This window comes from Zonotrichia leucophrys, unplaced genomic scaffold (assembly GCF_028769735.1).
Source record: "Zonotrichia leucophrys gambelii isolate GWCS_2022_RI unplaced genomic scaffold, RI_Zleu_2.0 Scaffold_34_1600103, whole genome shotgun sequence".
Taxonomy (NCBI): domain Eukaryota; kingdom Metazoa; phylum Chordata; class Aves; order Passeriformes; family Passerellidae; genus Zonotrichia; species Zonotrichia leucophrys.
In genome coordinates, this window is record NW_026992239.1 from 1,483,315 (window position 1) to 1,498,219 (window position 14,905).

At 58.3% G+C, this 14,905-nt stretch overlaps 1 protein-coding gene across 1 annotated transcript in view; it reads left to right on the forward strand.

Annotated features, from left to right (window-relative positions):
* Positions 1 to 14,649, forward strand: part of HUWE1 (HECT, UBA and WWE domain containing E3 ubiquitin protein ligase 1) — a 107,128-nt gene extending 92,479 nt beyond the window's left edge. Inside the window, exons 66-73 of the mRNA XM_064736975.1 lie at positions 451 to 597; positions 681 to 821; positions 4,380 to 4,667; positions 6,268 to 6,373; positions 9,528 to 9,645; positions 9,718 to 9,899; positions 11,613 to 11,803; positions 14,174 to 14,649. Coding sequence (XP_064593045.1) covers positions 451 to 597; positions 681 to 821; positions 4,380 to 4,667; positions 6,268 to 6,373; positions 9,528 to 9,645; positions 9,718 to 9,899; positions 11,613 to 11,803; positions 14,174 to 14,276 — 1,276 coding nt within the window. The 3' untranslated portion in view covers positions 14,277 to 14,649. The remainder of the gene's footprint in view (positions 1 to 450; positions 598 to 680; positions 822 to 4,379; positions 4,668 to 6,267; positions 6,374 to 9,527; positions 9,646 to 9,717; positions 9,900 to 11,612; positions 11,804 to 14,173) is intronic.
* The last annotated feature ends 256 nt before the right edge of the window (positions 14,650 to 14,905 follow it).

Below are 14,905 nucleotides of genomic sequence, written 5' to 3' on the forward strand. Positions count from 1 at the left end.
TTTGGAAAAGGGGAATTTGGGAATGGTGAATTTGGGAATGGTGAATTTGGGGGATTTTTGAGCTCCAAGTTTTTGGAAAAGGGGAATTTGGGAATGGTGAATTTGGGGGATTTTTGAGCTCAAGTTTTTGGAAAAGGGGAATTTGGGAATGGTGAATTTGGGGGATTTTTGAGCTCCTCAAGTCTTTGGGAATGGTGAATTTGGGGGAATGGTGAATTTGGGAATGGTGAATTTGGGGGATTTTTGAGCTCCTCAAGTCTTTGGGAATGGTGAATTTGGGGGATTTTTGACCCCCTCAGCCCTCTGCCCTCGGTGCCACCCACGAGCGAGGCCACCACCGGGTCTCTGTCCCCAAACTCTGATGGGGCCAAACCTCCCCTCCCAAATCCCCACAACCACAGGGCCATTTTCAAAGGGGGGGGGGGTTCCCCTATTCGAGGACACCCCCAGACCCCTTTTTTTTCCCCCCCTTTCCCCAGAGACCCACCGGACGGTGCTGAACCAGATCCTGCGCCAATCCACCACCCACCTGGCCGACGGCCCCTTCGCCGTGCTGGTCGATTACATCCGCGTGCTGGACTTCGACGTCAAGCGCAAGTCTGTGGGGTTTTGGGGAGGGGTCTCCCCAGCATGGGGGGGGTCCCACAGCCCCTGACACCCCCCGTTTTTGTCCTGGCCAGGTATTTCAGGCAGGAGCTGGAGCGCCTGGACGAGGGGCTGCGCAAGGAGGACATGGCCGTGCACGTGCGGCGCGATCACGTCTTCGAGGACTCGTACCGGGAGCTGCACCGCAAATCCCCCGAGGAGATGAAGAACCGACTGTGAGAGCCTGGGGGACGCCCCAAAATAGCCCCTGAAACAGCTTCTGGGAACCCCAAAATATCCCCTGGGCACCCCCGGAATATCCCTGGAATATCCTAAATATCCTTTGGGATACTCAGAATACACCTGGGATATCCAAAATGTCCCTGGAATATCCAAAATATCTTCTGGGATATCCAAAATATCTCCTGGGGACCCTAAAACAGCTTCTGGGAACCCCAAAATATCCCCTGGGCACCCCCAAAATATCCCTGGAATATCCTAAAATAGCTTCTGGGAACCCCAAAATATCCCCTGGGCACCCTGGAATATCCTAAACATCCTTTGGGATACTCAGAATACACCTGGAATATCCAAAATATCCCTGGAATATCCTAAAACAGCTTCTGGGAACCCCAAAATATCCCCTGGGCACCCCCAAAATATCCCTGGAATATCCCTGGAATATCCTAAATATCCTTTGGGATATCCAAAATATCCCCTGGGCACCCCCAGAATATCCCTGGAATATCCTAAATATCCTTTGGGATACTCAGAATACACCTGGGATATCCAAAATATCCCCTAGGAACCCTAAAATAGCTTCTGGGAACCCCAAAATATCCCCTGGGGACCCCAGAATATCCCTGGGATATCCAAAATATCCTCTGGGATATCCAAAATATGTCCTGGGATATCCAAAATATCCCCTGGGAACCCCAAAATATCCCCTGACCACACCCAGAATATCCCTGGAATATCCAAAATATCCCCTGGGGACCCTAAAACAGCTTCTGGGAACCCCAAAATATCCCCTGGGCACCCCAGAATATCCCTGGAATATCCTAAATATCCTTTGGGATACTCAGAATACACCTGGGATATCCAAAATATCCTCTGGGATATCCAAAATATCCCTGGAATATCCTAAAATAGCTTCTGGGAACCCCAAAATATCCCCTGGGCACCCCCAGAATATCCCTGGAATATCCTAAATATCCTCTGGGATATCCAAAATATCCCTGGAATATCCTAAAATAGCTTCTGGGAACCCCAAAATATGTCCTGGGGTATCCAAAATATCCCTGGAATATCCTAAAATAGCTTCTGGGAACCCCAAAATATCCCCTGAGCACCCCCAGAATATCCTTGGAATATCCTAAATATCCTTTGGGATATCCAAAATATCCCTGGAATATCCAAAATATTCCCTGGGAACCCTAAAATAGCTTCTGGGAACCCCAAAATATCCCCCGGGCACCCCCAGAATATCCCTGGAATATCCTAAATATCCTTTGGGATATCCAAAATATACCCTGGAATATCCAAAATATCCCCTGGGAACCCTAAAATAGCTTCCGGGAACCCCAAAATATCCCCTGACCACACCCAGAATATCCCTGGAATATCCTAAATATCCCCTGGGATATCCAAAATATCCCTGGAGTATCCAAAATATCCCCTGGGGACCCTTAAACAGCTTCTGGGAACCCCAAAATATCCCCTGGGCACCCCCAGAATATCCCTGGAATATCCAGAATATCCCCTGGGATATCCAAAATATCCCTGGAATATCCTAAATATCCTTTGGGATACTCAGAATACACCTGGGATATCCAAAATATCCCCTGGGGACCCTAAAATAGCTTCTGGGAACCCCAAAATATCCCCTGGGCACCCCAGAATATCCCTGGAATATCCTAAATATCCTTTGGGATATCCAAAATATCCCTGGAATATCCTAAAATATGTCCTGGGATATCCAAAATATCCCCTGGGATATCCAAAATATCCCCTGGGAACCCTAAAATAGCTTCTGGGAACCCCAAAATATCCCCTGGGCACCCCAGAATATCCCTGGAATATCCTAAATATCCTTTGGGATACTCAGAATACACCTGGGATATCCAAAATATCCCTGGGATATCCAAAATATCCCTGGAATATCCAAAATATCTCCTGGGATATCCAAAATATCCCCTAGGAACCCTAAAACAGCTTCTGGGAACCCCAAAATATCCCCTGGGCACCCCCAGAATATCCCTGGAATATCCCTGGAATATCCTAAATATCCTTTGGGATACTCAGAATACACCTGGGATATCCAACTGGAATATCCAAAATATCCCCTGGGCACCCCAGAATATCCCTGGAATATCCTAAATATCCTTTGGGATATCCAAAATGTCCCTGGAATATCCAAAATATCCCCTGGGGACCCTAAAAGAGCTTCTGGGAACCCCAAAATATCCCCTGGGAACCCTAAAATATGTCCTGGGAACCCCAAAATATCCCCTGGGAACCCTAAAATATGTCCTGGCAGCCTCAGAATATCCCGTGGACACCCAAAATATCCTTGGGATATCCTAAATATCCTTTGGGATGCTCTAAATACACCTGGGATACCCCAAAATATGTCCTGGGATATCCAAAATATCCCCTGGGGTTTCCAAAATATCCCCTGAGCGCCCCAAAATATCCTTGGGATATCCTAAATATCCTTTGGGACGCTCTAAATACACCTGGGATACCCCAAAATACACCTGGGACACCCCAAAACAGCCCTCCATCCTCCCCAAATCCCCCCAAAACCACCTCCATCCTCCCCAAATCCCCTCCCTGCCCCTCTAGCCCCCATTTAACCCAAAACCACCTCCATTTCCCCAACTACCCCTAACCCCATTCTCCCCCAACCCCTCCCCCCAATTCCCCCAAAACCCCAAAAACCCCACCCCCGACTCTCCCCAAACCCCCTCTCCCACCCCCCTAACCCCCCAATTTCCCCCCAGACCACCTCCACTCTCCCCAATTTCCCCAAAACCCCTCCACCCTCCCCAAAGCCCCTCTCCCACCCCCGTGACCCCCAAATTTCCCCCCAAAACCACCTCTATCCTCCCCAAACCCTCTCTCCCGACCCCCTAACCCCCCAGTTCCCCCCCAAGTCCCCCCAAAACCGCCTCCAAACCCCCCAATTCCCCCCAAAACCACCTCCATCCTCCCCAAAACCACCTCCATCCTCCCCAAATCCCCCCAAAACCCCCTCGACTCTCCCCAAACCCCCTCTCCCACCCCCCTAACCCCCCAATTTCCCCCCAAAACCACCTCCACCCTCCCAAACCCCCTCTCCCACCCCCGTGACCCCCAAATTTCCCCCCAAAACCACCTCCAACCTCCCCAAACCCCTCTCCCACCCCCCTAACCCCCCAATTTCCCCCCAAAACCACCTCCATCCTCCCCAATTCCCCCCAAAACCCCCTCCATCCTCCCCAAACCCCCTCTCCTGACCCCCTAACCCCCCAGTTCCCCCCCAATTCCCCCCAAAAATGCCTCCAAACCCCCCAATTCCCCCCAAAACCCCCTCCATCCTCCCCAAACCTCCTCTCCCGACCCCCTAACCCCCCATTTAACCCCACAAAACCACCTCCACCCTCCCCAATTCCCCCCAAAACCCCCTCCATCCTCCCCAATTTCCCTCAAAACCACTTCCACTCTCCCCAAATCCTCCCAAAACCCCCTCCACCCTCCCCAAACCCCCTCTCCCACCCCCCTGACCCCCCAATTTCCCCCCCCCTCCCCAGGTACATCGTGTTCGAGGGCGAGGAGGGCCAGGACGCCGGGGGGCTGCTGCGCGAGTGGTACATGATCATCTCGCGCGAGATGTTCAACCCCATGTACGCCCTGTTCCGCACGTCGCCCGGCGACCGCGTCACCTACACCATCAACCCCTCGTCCCACTGCAACCCCAACCACCTGAGCTACTTCAAGTTCGTGGGCAGGATCGTGGCCAAGGCCGTCTACGACAACCGGCTGCTGGAGTGCTACTTCACGCGCTCCTTCTACAAACACATCCTGGGCAAGTCCGTGCGGTAAGGGCCGGGCCTGGGGGTGTTTGTGTGGGGTGTGGGAGGTGTTTGTGGGGTGATGGAGCTCCTCAGAATGGTGTGGGATGGTGTTTGTGGGGTGATGGAGCTTCTCAGAATGGTGTGGGATTGTGTTTGTGGGGTGCTGGAGCTCCTCAGAATGGTGTGGGGAGGTGTTTGTGGGGTGTGGGATTGTGTTTGTGGGATGTGGGATTGTGCTTGTGGGGTGTGGGGGTGTTTGTGGGGTTCAGGACTGTGTTTATGGGGTGATGGAGCCCCTCAGAGGGGTGTGGGATTGCATTTGTAGGGTGTGGAAGTGTGTTTGTGGGGTGTGGGATGGTGTTTGTGGGGTGATGGAGCCCCTCACAGGAGGGTAGGATTGTATTTGTGGGGTGTGGGGAGGTGTTTGTGGGAGGTGGGAGGCGTTTATGGGGTGATGGAGCTTCTCAGAATGGTGTGGGATGGTGTTTTTGGGGGGTGAGGGGGTGTTTGTGGGGTGCAGGACTGTGTTTATGGGGTGCTGGAGCTCCTCAGAGGGGTGTGGGATGGTGTTTGTGGGGTGTGGGGAGTTGTTTGTGGGGTGTGGGAGCTGTTTATGGGGTCATGGAGCCCCTCACAGGAGGGTGGGACTGCATTTATGGGGTGTGAGGGGGTGTTTGTGTGGGGTGGGAGCTGTTTATGGGGTGCTTGAGCCCCTCACAAGAAGGTGGGACTGCATTTATGGGGCGTGAGGGGGTGTTTGTGGGAGGTGGAAGTGTGTTTGTGGGGTTTGGGGGTGTTTGTGGGGTGCTGGACTCCTTCAGAGGGGAATGGGATTGTGTTTGTGGAGTATGGAAGTGTGTTTGTAGGGTGTGGAGGTGTTTGCGGGGTGTGGGACCTGTTTATGGGGTGCTTGTCCCCCTCAGAGTGATGTGGGATTGCATCTGTGGGGTGTGGAAGTGTGTTTGTGGGTTTTGGGGGTGTTTGTGGGGTGTGGGAGGTGTTTATGGGGTGATGGAGCCCCTCAGAATGGTGTGAGGAGGTGTTTGTGGGGTGTGGGGATGTTTGTGGGGTTCAGGACTGTGTTTATGGGGTGATGGAGCCCCTCAGAGGGGTGTGGGGTTGTGTTTGTGGGGTGTGGGGGGTGTTTGTGGGGTGTGGGGGTGTTTGTGGGGTGTGGGATGGTGTTTGTGGGGTGCAGGACTGTGTTTATGGGGTGCTGGAGCTCCTCAGAATAGTGTAGGACTGTGTTTGTGGGGTGTGGGATTGTGTTTGTGGGGTGTGGGGGGTTGTTTGTGGGGTGCTGGAGCCCCTCAGAGGGGTGTGAGACTGCATTTTTGGGGTGTGGGGCTGCATTTTTAGGGTGTGGGGCTGCATTTTTGGGGTGTGGGGCTGCATTTAGGGGGTGCTGGATCCCCTGGGAGAGCGTTTGAGCCATTTGTGGGGTGCTGGACCCCATTAGAGGGGGGTGGGACTGTTGTTTTTGGGGTTCTACACCCCTGGCACAGTCTGATCCAGATCTGGGGCTCCCCAGCAGGGTCTGACCCCGTTTTTGGGGCTCCCCAGCAGGGTCTGACCCCATTTTTGGGGCTCCCCACGGTTTCTGAGCCCGTTTTTGGCCCCCCAGGTACACGGACATGGAGAGCGAGGACTATCACTTCTACCAGGGCCTCGTGTACCTGCTGGAGAACGACGTCTCCACGCTGGGCTACGACCTCACCTTCAGCACCGAGGTGGGGACCCCCAAAACCGACACCGGGACCCCCAAAACCGGCACCAGGACCCCCAAAACTGGCACTGAGACCCCCAAAACTGGCACTGACACCCCTGGGATCCCCAAAACCGGCACCGGGACCCCCAAAACCGGCACTGGGACCCCCAAAACTGGCACTGAGACCCCCAAACTGGCACTGGGACCCCCAAAACCAGCACTGAGACCCCCAAAACCGGCACCAGGACCCCCAAAACCGGCACTGAGACCCCCAAAACCGGCACTGGGACCCCCAAAAACAGCACCGGGACCCCCAAAACCGGCACTGGGACCCCCAAAACCAGCACTGGGATCCCCAAAACCGGCACTGGGGCCCCGAAACCGGCACTGAGACCCCCAAAACCGGCACTGGGACCCCCAAAACCGGCACTGGGACCCCCAAAACTGGCACTGACACCCCTGGGACCCCCAAAACCAGCATTGGGACCCCAAAACCAGCATTGGGACCCCCAAAACCAGCAGCGGGACCCCCTTGGGACCCCCCAAAAGTACCAAAGGCAGAGGGACCCCCAAGAGCACTTGGACACCCCCAGGACCCCCAAAAGTACCAGGACCCCCATGAAGGCATAAGGATCCCCCAAAACCAGCACTGGGACCCCCAAAACCAGCACTGAGACCCCTGGGACCCCCAAAACCAGCACTGGGACCCCCAAAACCAGCATTGGGACCCCCAAAACCGGCACTGAGACCCCCAAAACCGGCACTGGGACCCCCAAAACCAGCACTGAGACCCCTGGGACCCCCAAAACCAGCACCGGGACCCCTGGGACCCCCAAAACCGGCACTGAGACCCCCAAAACTGGCACCAGGACCCCCAAAACCGGCACCGGGACCCCCAAAACCGGCACTGGGACCCCCAAAACTGGCACTGGGACCCCCTTGGGACCCCCCAAAAGTACCAAAGGCAGAGGGACCCCCAAGAGCACTTGGACACCCCCAGGAACCCCTGAGAGCACAGGGACACGCCCATGACCCCCCAAAAGTACCAGGACCCCCCCAAAGGCACAGGGACCCCCCAAACCAGCACTGGGGGTCCTCAGCCGCCCCTGGAGGGTCCCGTGTGCCACGGAGGGGCCCCTCCCCTCCCGGGGGGTCCCCTTGGTTTGGGGGTGTCCCTGGGGTGTCCCCTTGGTTTGGGGGTGTCCCTGGGGTGTCCCCTCACACCCTCCCATGCTGGGGACCTGCTCTGTGACCTGGTGGCACCTCAGGGTCAGGAGTTCGGGGTGTGTGAGGGCCAGGGGTGTCCCCCCATGTCCCCACACCCCGGTGACCCCACCAGGTGCAGGAATTTGGGGTGTTTGAGGTTCAGGGATGTCCCCCCATATCCCCACTCCCTGCTGACCCCCCCATGCCCCCCTGGTGCAGGAATTTGGGGTTTTTGAGGTTCTCCAGGTGCAGGAATTTGGGGTGTTTGAGGTTCCTCAGAAATGTCCCCCTCATATCTCCACCCCCTGCTGACCCCCCCGTGCCCCCCTGGTACACAAATTTGGGGTGTTTGAGGTTCCCCAGATGTGGAAATTTTGGGTGTTTAATGCTCAGGGATGTCCCCACACCCTGGTGACCCCACCAGGTGCAGGAATTTGGGGTGTTTGAGGTTCCCCAGGTGTGGAAATTTGGGGTGTTTGAGGCTCAGAAATGTCCTCCCCATGTCCCCACTCCCTGCTGACTCCCCTGTGCTCCTCTGGTGAACAAATTTGGGGTGTTTGAGGTTCCCCAAATGCAGGAATTCAGGGTGTTTGAGGCTCAGGAATGTCCCCCTCATGTCCCCACACCCTGATGACCCCCCTGTGCCCCCCTGGTACCCAAATTTGGGGTGTTTGAGGTTCCCCAGGTGGAGGAATTTGGGGTTTTTGAGGTTCCCCAGGTGTGGAAATTTGGGGTGTTTGAGGCTCAGGGATGTCCCCACACCCTGGTGACCCCCTCAGGTGCAGGAATTTGGGGTGTTTGAGGTTCAGAGATGTCCCCCCATATCCCCACACCCTGCTGACCCCCCTGTGCCCCCCTGGTACACAAATTCGGGGTGTTTGAGGTTCCCCAGGTGCAGGAATTTGGGGTGTTTGAGGTTTAAGGATGTCCCCACAACCTGGTGCCCCCTCGTGCCCCCCTGGTACACAAATTTGGGGTGTTTGAGGTTCCCCAAATGCAGGAATTCAGGGGTTTTTGAGGTTCCTCAGGTGCAGGAATTTGGGGTGTTTGAGGCTCAGAAATGTCCCCCCCATATCCCCACACCCTGATGACCCCCCTGTACCCCCCTGGTACACAAATTTGGGGTGTTTGAGATTCAGAAATGTCCCCCCCATGTCCCCACTCCCTGTTAACCCCCCAGTGCCCCCCAGGTTCAGGAATTTGGGGTTTTTGAGGTTCCCCAGGTGCAGGAATTCGGGGTGTTTGAGGCTCAGGAATGTCCCCCCAAGTCCCCACACCCTGCTCACCCCCTTGTCCCCCCCCCAGGTGCAGGAATTTGGGGTGTTTGAGGTTCCCCAGATGTGGAAATTTTGGGTGTTTAATGCTCAGGGATGTCCCCACACCCTGGTGACCCCCTCAGGTGCAGGAATTTGGGGTTTTTGAGGTTCCCCAGGTGTGGAAATTTGGGGTTTTTGAGGCTCAGGGATGTCCCCCCATGTCCCCACACCCTGCTGACCCCCTTGTCACCCCCCAGGTGCAGGAATTTGGGGTGTTTGAGGTTCCCCAGATGTTGAAATTTTGGGTGTTTAATGCTCAGGGATGTCCCCACACCCTGGTGACCCCTTCAGGTACAGGAATTTGGGGTTTTTGAGGTTCCCCAGGTGTGGAAATTTGGGGTGTTTGAGGTTCCTCAGGTGCAGGAATTTGGGGTGTTTGAGGTTCAGAGATGTCCCCCCATGTCCCCACACCCTGCTCACCCCCTTGTCACCCCCCAGGTGCAGGAATTTGGGGTTTTTGAGGTTCCTCGGGTGCAGGAATTCGGGGTTTTTGAGGTTCCCCAGGTGCAGGAATTTGGGGTGTTTGAGGTTCAGGAATGTCCCCACGCCCTGCTGACCCCCGCATGCCCCCTGGTGCAGGAATTTGGGGTGTTTGAGGTTCAGAAATGTCCCCCCATCTCCCCACACCCTGCTGACCCCCTCGGTGCCCCCCAGGTTCAGGAGTTCGGGGTGTGCGAGGTGCGGGACCTGAAGCCCAACGGGGCCAACGTGCTGGTGACGGAGGAGAACAAGAAGGAGTACGTGCACCTCGTGTGCCAGATGCGCATGACCGGTGAGCATCGGGGCCCTGGGGGGGCTTTGGGGGGCTCCCAGGACCCTCCTGACCCCCCCCAAATTCCCGCAGGAGCCATCAGGAAGCAGCTGGCGGCGTTCCTGGAAGGTTTCTACGAGATCATCCCCAAGCGCCTCATCTCCATCTTCACGGAGCAGGAGCTGGAGCTGCTCATCTCGGGGCTGCCCACCATCGACATCGACGACCTCAAGGCCAACACCGAGTACCACAAGTACCAGGGCAACTCCATCCAGGTGGGGCTGGGGTCCTGGGGGGGTCCTGGGGGTGTTTCAGGGGGTTTGGAGAGGTTTGGGGAGGATTTCAGGGGGTTCTGGGGGGATCTCAGGGGGTTCTGGGAGGGTTCTGGGTACCAGGGCAACTCCATCCAGGTGGGGCGGGGTCCTGGGGGCATTTCAGGAGGATTTCAGGGGGTCCTGGGGGGGTCCTGGGGCTATCTCAGGGGGTTTGGGGGGGGTTTCAGGAGGTTTGGGGAGGATCTCAGGGGGTTTGGGGGGATTTCAGGCGGTTCTGGGAGGGTTCTGGGTACCAGGGCAACTCCATCCTGGTGGGGCAGGGTCCTGGGGGGGTCCTGGGGGTTCAGGGGGGTTTCAGGAGGTTTGGGGAGGATTTCAGGGGGTTCTGGGGGGATTTCAGGGGGTCCTGGGGGTGTTTCAGGGGGTTCTGGGGCTATCTCAGGGGGTTTGGGGAGGATTTCAGGAGGTCCTGGGGTGATCTCAGGGGGTTCTGGGGGGATTTCAGGCGGTTCTGGGGGTGTTTCAGGGGGGTTTCAGGGGGTTTGGGGAGGATTTCAGGGGGTTCTGGGAGGGTTCTGGGTACCAGGACAACTCCATCCTGGTGGGGCTGGGTCCTGGGGGGTCCTGGGGGGGTCCTGGGGCTATCTCAGGGAGTTTAGGGGGGATTTCAGGAGGTTTGGGGAGGATTTCGGGGGGTTTTGGGGGTGTTTCAGGGGGTTCTGGGGGGATTTCAGGTGGTTCTGGGAGGGTTCTGGGTACCAGGGCAACTCCATCCTGGTGGGGCTGGGGTCCTGGGGGCATTTCAGGGGGGTTTGGGGAGGATTTCAGGGGGTTCTGGGGTGATCTCAGGGGTTGCTGGGGAGGTTTCAGGGGGTCCTGGGGGTGTTTCAGGGGGGTTTCAGGGGGTTCTGGGAGGGTTCTGGGTACCAGGACAACTCCATCCAGGTGGGGCTGGGTCCTGGGGGGGGTCCTGGGGGCGTTTCAGGGGGTTCAGGGGGTTTGGGGAGGATTTCAGGGGGTTCTGGGGTGATCTCAGGGGGGTTTCAGGAGGTTTGGGGAGGATTTCAGGGGGTTCTGGGGGGATCTCAGGTGGTTCTGGGAGGGTTCTGGGTACCAGGGCAACTCCATCCAGGTGGGGCGGGGTCCTGGGGGGGTCCTGGGGGCATTTCAGGCGGTTCAGGGGTGTTTCAGTGGGTTTGGGGGGGATTTCAGGGGGTCCTGGGGTGATCTCAGGGGGTTCTGGGGGTGTTTCAGGGGGTTCTGGGGCTATCTCAGGGGGTTTGGGGGGATTTCAGGGGGTTCTGGGGTGATCTCAGGGGATTCTGGGGTGATCTCAGGGGGTGCTGGGAGGGTTCTGGATATCAGGGCAACTCCATCCAGGTGGGGCAGGGGTCCTGAGGGGGTCCTGGGGGCATTTCAGGGGGGTTTGGGGAGGCTTTCAGGGGGTTCTGGGGTGATCTCAGGGGTTGCTGGGGAGGTTTCAGGGGGTCCTGGGGGTGTTTCAGGAGGTTTGGGGAGGATTTCAGGGGGTTCTGGGAGGGTTCTGGGTACCAGGGCAACTCCATCCAGGTGGGACTGGAACCTGGAAGGGGGATCCTGGGGGGATTTTGGGGCAAATTCAGGGGGTTCTGGGGGGATTCTGTGGTGATTTTGGGGGGTTCTGTGGGGTTCCAGGGGGTCCCAGTGTGTGACTGTCCCTGTCCCCGTGCCCAGATCCAGTGGTTCTGGCGTGCCCTGCGCTCCTTCGACCAGGCCGACCGCGCCAAGTTCCTGCAGTTCGTGACGGGCACGTCCAAGGTGCCCCTGCAGGGATTCGCCGCCCTCGAGGGCATGAACGGCATCCAGAAATTCCAGATCCACCGCGACGACCGCTCCACCGACCGGCTGCCCTCGGCGCACACCTGGTGAGGGACACGGGGACACTGGGGGGGACATGGTGGGGACATGTGGGGGACATGGGGACACCGACTGGCTGCCCTCGGCTCACACCTGGTGAGGGACACGGGGGACATGGGGGCAACATGGGGACATGTGGGGGACATGGGGACACTGAGCACTGCCCTCGGCTCACACCTGGTGAGGGGACATGGGGACATGAGGGGGACATGGGGGGGGACACGGGGACATGGGGACACTGGGGGGGACATGGGGGGGGCATGGGGACACTGGGGGGGGCATATGGAGAACATGGGGACACCGACTGGCTGCCCTCGGCGCACACCTGGCGAGGGACACGGGGGACATGGGGGCAACATGGGGACATGTGGGGGACATGGGGACACTGAGCACTGCCCTCGGCTCACACCTGGTGAGGGGACATGGGGACATGAGGGGGACACGGGGACATGGGGACACTGGGGTGTCATGGGGACACTGAGCACTGCCCTCGGCTCACACCTGGTGAGGGACATGGGGACATGGGGGGGGCACAGGGACATGAGGGAACACAAGGACATGTGGGGGACATGGGGACACTGACCGGCTGCTCTCGGCTCACACCTGGTGAGGGACATGGGGACATGGGGGGACATGGGGACACTGGGGGGGACATGGGGACACGGTGGGGACACTGAGCCCTGCCCTTGGCCCACAGCTAGTGAGGGACATGGGGACACTGTGGGGGGCACTGGGGGTGGCATATGGGGGACATGGGGACACCGACCGGCTGCCCTCGGCTCACACCTGGTGAGGGACACTGGGGACATGGGGACACTGGGGGGGACACGGGGACATGGGGACACTGAACACTGCCCTCGGGACACACCTGGTGAGGGACACGGGGACACTGGGGGGGACACGGGGACATGGGGACACTGAGCACTGCCCTCGGCACACACCTGGTGAGGGACATGGGGACACTGGGGGGGACACGGGACACTGGAGGGGGGCATGGGGACACTGGGGGGGACATGGGGGGGGTATGGGGACACTGAGCACTGCCCTCGGCTCACACCTGGTGAAGGACATGGGACACGGGGACACTGGGGGGGACATGGGGGGACATGGGGACACTGGGGAGGACATGGGGACACCGACTGGCTGCCCTCGGAACACACCTGGTGAGGGACATGGGGACACTGGGGGGTCATGGGGACACGGTGGGGACACTGAGCCCTGCCCTTGGCCCACAGCTAGTGAGGGACATTGGGGACACGGGGGACACAGAGGGGGACTCAGGGACATGGAGGGGACAGAGAGACACGGGGACACCAACCGGCTGCCCTTGGCACACACTTGGTGAGGGGCATGGGGACACTGAGGGGACATGGGGGGGGGCATGGGGACACCAACCATCTGCCCTCAGCACACACCTGGTGAGGGACAGGGGGACATGGGGACATGGGGGGGACATGTGGGGGACATGGGGACACTGAGCACTGCCCTCGGCACACACCTGGTGAGGGACATGGGGACATGAGGGCGACACGGGGACGTGGGGGACATGGGGACATGTGGGGGGCATGGGGACACTGAGCACTGCCCTTGGCACACAGCTGGTGAGGGACATGGGGACACTGAGGAGACATGGGGGAACATGGGGACACTGAGGGGACACAGGGGGATCATGGGGACACGGTGGGGACACTGAGCCCTGCCCTTGGCCCCACACCTGGTGAGGGACATGGGGACACAGGGACAAGGACATGGGGTGACACAGAGCACTGGGCTGTCCCTCCAGCACACACCTGGCAAGGGGACATGGGGACACTGGGGGGGACATGGGGGGTGACAACCTGGTAAACACCTGGTGAGGGGACATGGGAACACAGGGACGAGAGGACATGAGGGGACGCTGAGCACGTAATGCCAGCACACACCTGGAACGGGGACACAGGAATGGGGACACAGGAATGGGGACACAGGAATGGGGACACAGGAATGGGGGACACAGGAATGGGGACACAGGAGGGGACACAGGAATGGGGGACACAGGAATGGGGACACAGGAGGGGACACTGAGCACCTTCCCCTGACAAACACCTGGTGAGGGACACGGGGGGACATCAGGGGACACTTGGAGCACCACCTTCTGCCCACACCTGGGACGGGGGGCCATGGAAGGGTGGCAGGGGACACCAGGAGGACATGGAGATGGGGGGGACAAGGGACACACAGCTGAGGTGGCACTGGGGTGACCCTGGCACTGTGACACACCCAAGGTGGGACAATGACACCAGCTCGGAGTGGGGGGACAGGAGCATGGAGGGGCAGCGGGGTGTGGCCGGGGTGGCGCTGCGGGAGGTGACAATGCCACGTCCTGGGTGTGTCCCCAGCTTCAACCAGCTGGACCTGCCGGCCTACGAGAGCTACGAGAAGCTGCGGCACATGCTGCTGCTGGCCATCCAGGAGTGCTCCGAGGGCTTCGGCCTGGCCTAGGGGGGCCGCGCCGGCCTCCCCGCAGGGGCTCTATAAATATATATATATTTTTTGGTTCCATTGGCTTTTTTTGGTTTGTTTTGGTTTTTTTTTTCGGGGTTTATTATTTTTCTTTTTTTTTTTTTTTTTTTCTCCAGTCCCGGTTTGGGGGGGGGCGGTTTTTTGCTCTGTTGGAGGGTTGGGGGTTCCCTCCTTACCCCCCCCCCTTTCACCCCCTCCCCCCTGTGTGGGGGGTTGGGGGGGGGCGGGGATGGTGAAAGGGGGAGCCCCCAGAAATTATAAATAAGAAGTTCAGCCCCCTCCCCCCACCCCAAAACTGAGAGAAAAAAGTTAAAAAAAAAAAAAAAGGAATAAAAAAGTGCACTCTTGGTAAGGGCAGTCCCGGTCGTTCTTGGGGGGAGGGGTGGGCGTGGCGGCCGTCTTGGGTGTGGCGGGTGGAGGCTGGCGGCCATTTTGGGTGTGGCGGTGGTGGGGCCGCCATGTTGGATGTGGCACTAAAGGCGGGTTTGCCGCTGTCCGCCATCTTGAGCGCGGCTGTGTCGCTGTTGGCCACATTGAGGGGAGGGTCGGGAGACGCCATATTGGGTGTGGCATGGGGGGGTGTGGATGTACCAGATGGGGGCCGCCAT